At 44.0% G+C, this 7,576-nt stretch overlaps 1 protein-coding gene across 1 annotated transcript in view; it reads right to left on the reverse strand.

The window, feature by feature from the left end:
• LOC112070542 (sorting nexin-17) overlaps positions 1 to 7,576 on the reverse strand; it is a 68,075-nt gene that overhangs the window by 15,917 nt on the left and 44,582 nt on the right. Inside the window, exon 3 of the mRNA XM_024137965.2 lies at positions 429 to 546. Within this exon, the coding sequence (XP_023993733.2) occupies positions 429 to 546 (118 nt within the window). The remainder of the gene's footprint in view (positions 1 to 428; positions 547 to 7,576) is intronic.

Consider the following 7,576-nt stretch of genomic DNA (forward strand, 5'->3'; position numbering starts at 1 on the left):
CTGTTCTACTATACTGCCCCTCTATTGAGTCAGCTACTGTCTGTTCTACTATACTGCCCTTTTATTGAGTCAGCTACTGTCTGTTCTACTATACTGCCATTTTATTGAGTCAGCTACTGCCTGTTCCACTATACTGCCCTTTTATTGAGTCAGCTACTGCCTGTTCCACTATACTGCCCCTCTATTGAGCCGGCTACTGCCTGTTCTACAATACCCTCCTCCCCATGGTAAAAGGTGGAGGTCACTTCTAGTTCAATTTAGTCGCGGTAAATTAGATTTCAATGAGAATTTAAACATCCTTGTAGAAAATAACTCACTTTTCTCTGAACAATACTGGAATTTCAATTCATCTTCTGAATGGAGTGAATTGCAAATGGAATTGACTCTAACCTCAAATACAGGGCCCAGAAGTGAAAACGTGATCTCACCAGCTTGCATGTATTTCTCCAGCTGTTCTCGTCTCTGCTCCACCTCGGCCGGCGTCAGCGTGAATATCTTCTTTGGCGGGAAAGCAGGCACCACGTTGTTCCCGTACTCTTTCTTTATCTGGGAGGAAATTAAAAACAAGTTGAAGGTCTGAAGCCAATGGGAAGAAAAGGACTAGTCTGAAAAAATATTGAGCATGTTATATTAATCATAATAATAATGATGTTTGAACTACTCCGATACAGATCATATTGTAGCAACCTTTAAGGAGAAAAGGGTCTCTTTTTAAAAAGGGTCCAGACTACTTTTAAGTGATTTCACGTTTTTTTTTGAGAAACAGCAAATCACTTCCTCATCCTCGTTGTGTACTACGGGGGGCCCTGAATAAAAACATTAAAACAAAGATTCCCAAAACAACACCCAAATACATCCGTTTAGAAACTGCAAAAGCTCTCAGTATAGTGACACAAGTTTTTAGATGTTGTACACATGATGTGCGACTCAAGACGTTTCCCACATCCAGCTGTTCCATTCTCCGTGTCGCCTGCTGCTACAGGTAACTGCCAAAATAAAGGTAACTGCCAAAATAAAGGAAACACCAACATAAAGTGTCTTAATAGGGTGTTGGGCAAGCAGGAGCTGCCAAAACAGCTTCAATTATTTTGTTGTAAAAAAGGCAACTCTTCCTTGAACCCAACACCTTGCAACCTCGCCAAAAAAGTTCAGACCTCTTGGAGTAACGGTTAAGGCGTTGGCTTGACAGTCGCTGGACCTGGGTTCGAGTCCCCGGGTCGGGCCTACTCCCAAATTCACTACATTGGTGTCTGAAGTGAGATGTCGCCCCGTGAGGCCATTGGAGAGGTGTGTCCACACGAGGGACTTGGTATAGAGAAGTGTGTGGACAAGCTCTCCCAAAAGGCAGAGTGTAATGTAACAACTTTAACACCTCGTCAAAAGGTTTGGCTTGACAGTCGCTGGACCCAGAATTTCAGTCCCAAGATAAAGAAAGAGTAGGGGAACAATGTGGTGCCGGTTGAGAGAAAAACATGGACACACAATGATTCCCCCAGGCCAAAGTTAGGTCAGAAAACATGGACACACAATGATTCCCCCAGGCCAAAGTTAGGTCAGAAAACAGATAACCGAAAAACCTTAAAAAAAGGAGGTCTGAGGGAACTGTAACAACCTCAATGCCCTTTTTAGAAGCAGAATCATACGTCTGAATTTAATAATGAGATAATGAAACCACATTGGTCTGTATCCAAAATAGAACCCTATTCCCAGTCAAGCACTCTGGTCCTGGTCATAAAGTACGGCAACTGTCATAAAGTAGGGGCACTGGTCATAAAGTAGGCACTGTCATAAAGTAGGCACTGGTCATAAAGTACGGCACTGCATAAATAGGCCACTGGTCTAAAGTAGGCCACTGGTCATAAATAGGCATGGCTAAAAGTAGGGCCACTGGTCATAAAGTAGCAACTGGTTCATAAAGTAGGGCCACTGTCAAAAGTAGGGCCACTGGTCATAAAGTAGGCCCACTGGTCATAAATTAGCATGGTCATAAAGTAGGCCACTGGTCATAAAGTAAAGACTGTCATAAAAGTAGGCACTCGTCATAAATAGGCACTGTCATAAATAGGCAACTTGGTCATAAGTAGGGCACTTGTCATAAATTAGGCACTGTCATAAAGTAGGCACTGTCATAAAGTAGGCACTGCGTCATAAAGTAGGCACTGTCGATAAAGTAGCGCACTGGTCATAACCAGTTAGGCACTGGTCAAGAAATTAGGACTGTCATAAAGATAGGGCACTGTCATAAAAGTAGGCACTAGTCATAAAAGGTAGGGCACTGGTCATAAAGTAGGCACTGGTCATAAAGTAGGCACTGCGTCATAAAGATAGGGCATGTCATAAAGGTTAGGCGCACTATTCTGCCCTCCCTAGTGAGAACAGCGGTCTTTAAAAGGCAAACTGCATCGCCAGCGAGCTAGCGGACCGTCACACAACCCGGTTTGATCCCAGGCTTTGAACGAGCCGGGCCCGACCGGAAGACCCCATGATGCGAGCGCACAATTTGCACCAAAACTGGTAACCCAAGAATGACCCCAGGCAGACCTTTACACCAGCTAAATGTAACACCTAGTGTTGTTTTAAAGGTCTGGGGTCATTCTTGGTAACCACTTAGCTGTTGTAAAGTCTGACCTTTAGAATGACCCCAGCCCAGAACCTCTTACAACAGCTAAGTGTACAACATTTTGACTGGCACTTCTCATCCCAGCCTACAAAGGAGAAGAACCCTGAAACCTATGTTTCACATAGTCAAAGAACACTGGTTTTTCCAGAAGGTTCTGCATGCTTCTCAAGTTGGAGATACGGTACCTGGACTACGTTGGCATGCTAGGCCAAATTTTTTTTAACTTCTTTTAGTTGACCCCAAATTTATTTGCTTTTGCTTTAAGACCGGACATTTATTTTTCAACCAACTAAAGTCTACACACTATGTCAATGTAACACATATACCAAGCAACCTTTAAAACCCAATGATTAGAAATCGCCATAAACAAATGGCTTTGTAGTCCAACACACACGGCTTGTTAGTCCAACCACACGGGGCTTTGTAGTCCAAACACACGGGCTGTAGTCACAACACACGGGCATATCCAACACACGGCCTTGTAGTTCAACACACGCGCTTTGTAGTCCAACACACGGAGCTTTGTAGTCCAACACACGGGGTTTGTAGTCCAACACACGGGCTGGTAGTCCAACCACGGGGCTTTGTAGTTCCAACACACGGGGGCGCTTTGTAGTCCAACACACGGGGCTTGTAGGTCCACACCGGGCTCTTGTTAAAGCCCCAACACACGGGCTCAGTTAGCCCAACAACACGGGCGTGTAGCCAACACACGGCCTTGTAGCCAACACACGGGCTGGTTTGTTAGCCCAACACACGGGCTGTGTAGGCCCAACACACGGGCTGTGTAAGCCCAACCACGGGGCTTTGTCGTCCACCACACGCGCTTTGTCGTTCACAACACAACTGGCGGACAAACGGCGACTCCTCTTCCAGCATTCAACCAAAAACTCATAAAGCTTAACACAATCAAGAGAAAAACCCTGAAACAATTAGTTTATGGCTTTGAACACAAAAGACTTCCCAAAACAGCATAGTACCACATGGCACTGTTAAGAACTGTAGCAACACAGCCTGAAAACCAATTTGCACCAGTTACTACCCTTACACGTGCTCCAGCTGACCGTGCACAAAAAACAGGAATCCAAAGCAAAATGCCCAACCAAACAAAACAAATTAGGCCTAAAATTTACACCACAACATACCACCCCCAAAACGGACTATATACCACAATTCTCAGACTTGACGACCTCCACTTGTGTTAAGCTGGCTTCATAGTTCATAACAACACAAAGGAGACACCACATAACTGAAAGATTTTTATTTATTACTTATTTAACTAGCTAAAGTCAGTTCAGAACAAAATTCTTATTTACATCACGCCAAGGAGCAGTTGGTGGATAACGCCTTGTTCAGGGACAGAACCACCAGATTCTTATACCTGACACTCGGGCATTCGATCCATTCAAACCTTCGTTACTGGGCCCAACGCTCCAACCACTAGGCTAACCTGCCGACCCCTACACCTCTAACCACTAGTCTACCTGCCGTCCCTACACTCCTACCACTGGCTACCTGCCGTCCCTACACTCTTTCTAACCACTAGGCTACTGCCGTCCCTACACTCTAACCACTAGGCTATACCTACCGCACCCATTACATTTATTAAAAACTAAATGATAAATACAAAAATATAACCAAGAGCTTGAAAGCCTATATGATCAAGTTAGTTGTGGCATGATGGGAAGGATGTTTCTGTGTGGCTGATGGCCAGCCTGCCCACGTGCCTCCACATCTGACGATCTCCCAGGCCCACTGCCTTGCAACAGCGGACTACCAAAACAGGCAGATCCAGTAAGACCAGATGGAGGACGTCACAGTTGCTATTTGTGACGCACTGCCTCCCCAGTCGCATCTCCTCTAGAATATAGGGCAGGTCAGAAGTAGTCTCCTCTAGAACTATAGCAGTTGTCAGAGGTAGGCTCCTCGTAGAATATAGCAGGACAAGTAGGATCTCCTCTTAGAATATAGCAGGGTCAGAGTAAGGTCTCCTCTAGATATAGCAGGGTTTAGATGTAGTCTCCCTCTTAAATATAGGCAGGGTTAAGTCGTCTCCTCTAGAATATAGCAGGTCAGAGGTCGTCTCCTTAGAATATAGCAGGTCAGAGCTATCTCCCTAGAATTATAGCAGGTCAGAAGTCCCTCTAGAATATAGCAGAAAATTTAGAGTATCTCCTTAGAATATAGCAGAGTTAGCAGTAGTCTCTCTAAATATAGCAGGTTAGAGTAGTCTCCTCTAGAATTAGGCAGCGGTCAGAGGTATTCTTCCTCTAGATATGCAGGGTCAGATGTAGTCTCCCTCTAAGAATTAGTAGCAGGGTATATAGAGAGTCTACAGTCTCCCTCTAGAAGATATAGCAGTTAGAGTATTTCTCCCTCTAGAATATAGCATGTTAGAAGGTTCTCCTCTAGAATTTATAAGCAGGTTAGAGTATCTCCTCTATAAATATACAGGTAAGTAGTCTCCCTAGAAATATAGAACAGGTCGGTAGTCCTCCTCTAGAATTATAGCAAGGGTTAGAGTAGTCTCTCTAGATTAGAATATAGACAGGGTTAGAGGTAGTCTCCTCTAGACTATAGCAGGTTAGAGTAGTCTCTCTCAGAATTATGAGCAGGGTCAGGTCGTTCTCTTTAAACCGGATGGCCTCGTCATTCTTTTTTCCTGTAACCTCCGTCCTTCTCTGATCTTTAGTGGAATATGACTGTGTCCCCAAATGCACCCTAGTCCCTATATAGCACTACTTTTTGGGGTGGTTGAAGCCTGTTCTTCGGTCAGACCAGACTTTTTTGAACAAGACCAGAGCTGTTTCACTATGATTTACTCGGTTTAGCAACAGATCAGGGCACAGGAACAAAGTTGCTGGTTGGATTCAGGGCAGGTCAGTTAGTTGAGAACTTTTGCAACTATGCATATAAACTGACCCTGTGCCAAAAACAGGAACATAATCTAAAACACATTATTTAAAAAAATATGTTTATGAAACCACACCCATGTACCTCCACCCCTTTGAGAGAACGTGTCTTTTAAAACAAACATTGTGCGGCCTTAAAAAGTTAGCTGGTCTGTGTGTACCATGCATAAACCATATTGAAAAACCTTTGTGGTGCATTTTATGCATCATTTCCTTTTAGCTAGTCATTACCTTACAGATATATCTAGTGATACTGTAGAACTTTATCTGTAGCTAAATAGACCACCGTACCGGAATATGAGCTGTGTTTTATAGACTACATCAAGCAGCAAAAACATAATTTTGTGTCTTGTCTGTCTCAGTTGTAGGAGCATGCCTTTGCAATGCAAAGATTGGTTCGATTCCCACGAGGGACCAGTATGAAAATGCCAATATAATGTGTGCGTTATTAGACACTGTGATGATGTGCTCTCTACCCCTTGCATTGCTTGCTGTTGGGGTTTAGGGCTGGTTTCTGTTACAGCACTTTGTGATATCACTGATGTAGAGGGACGTTATAAATACATTCTATTAGAATTTTTTAGTAAATGATGTGCAAATAGTCAAATACAACTGGACATTTACTCCTAGGCTGGACTTGATTGCACCCCTACAACCACTGTGATTATATATATCTGACCCTGCTGGTCATTTATACCATTTGAACATTCTTGCCATTGTTCTGTTTATAATCTCCACCCGGCCCATCCAGAAGAGGCCTGGGCCACCCCTCATAGCCTGGTTCCCTCTAGGTTTCTCCTAGTTTTTGGCCTTTTCTAGGAGGTATTTTCCTAGCCACGTGCTTGCACAGCTGCCAGACGGGGCTTTTATAAAAAAATACATTTGATTTGATGAGTTGGGAATAATGGGTCACCACTGCATTGCCGTTGTTTATTTGGTTGTGTTTCTCAGTCGTATGTGTGGTTGCTAAATTGATTAGCAGTCTGTACTAGTCAGTAGCTGAATCTGATGTCACACTAGGACAGACCCTGCTCTTCTCTCACCAGTTTCCTCCCCGTATACCCACGCCTTCTAAAGAAAAACTGTTGTAAAACTCACACCGGATTCCTCCTCCTACCCTGACCCTCGCCCCTCTTCCTCGCCCTTCTCTTCCTCGCCTCTTCTTCCTCAACCCCCTCTTCCTCAACCCCTCTGTCACAAACAGACAATACTCCTGTTGAGTTGCCACTAGGCTAAAACCACATCTCTAATGCTGATATGAGCTTTCTATCCTGTTTTGTCTCTCAGGTTTGAGGCTCCACAGTTTGTTTTCCAATGAGTTAGGGAGGACATTTTAACTACTGAATGACGGTATTGCTTTGATTTGGGCCTCTTTTAATATTCCACGGCCATGATGAAGTATTCGTCCTAGTCTTTAAGAGTTTAGTTCCTCTGTCCCGCTCAGTTGATAGAGGCATCTTGCTTGTAATTGCCAGCTTAGTGTGTTCGATTCCCGGGTCCACACATAGGTAAATGTATGGACGAAGTCACTTGGATAAAAGCCCTCCGTTGTTATATATATATAAACAAGATTGTATATATCCAGCTGTATCACAACCGGCGTGATTGAGTCCCATAGGGCTGCGCACATTGCCCAGGTCATCGGAGTTCGGCCGGCGTAGGCCTCAATTGATAAATAAATTGTTCTTTTTAACTGCTAGTTAAATAAAGGTTAATGCCATGTGTTGTGGTGTGGTGTGTGTGTGTGTGTGTTGTGTGGGTGTGTGTGTGTGTGTGTGTGGTGTTGTGTGTGTGTTGTGTGCTGTGTGTGGTGTGTGTGTGTGTTGTGTGTGTGTGGTTTGTAAGAATTTAAAAAATATTTAAAAAAAATTCTAAGCAAGTTGAGTTAGAATATCAAAAATGAGGTCTGCTCACCCACGGCCTCTGGTTCAAAAAGTAGTGCACTACTACTACCCTATGGGCCCTGGTCAAAAGTAGTGCACTACTAACCCTATAGGCCCTGGTCAAAAGTAGTGCACTACTACCCTAATGGCCCTGGTCAAAA

Source organism: Salvelinus sp. IW2-2015, unplaced genomic scaffold (genome assembly GCF_002910315.2).
Source record: "Salvelinus sp. IW2-2015 unplaced genomic scaffold, ASM291031v2 Un_scaffold1353, whole genome shotgun sequence".
Classification (NCBI taxonomy): Eukaryota; Metazoa; Chordata; class Actinopteri; order Salmoniformes; family Salmonidae; genus Salvelinus; species Salvelinus sp. IW2-2015.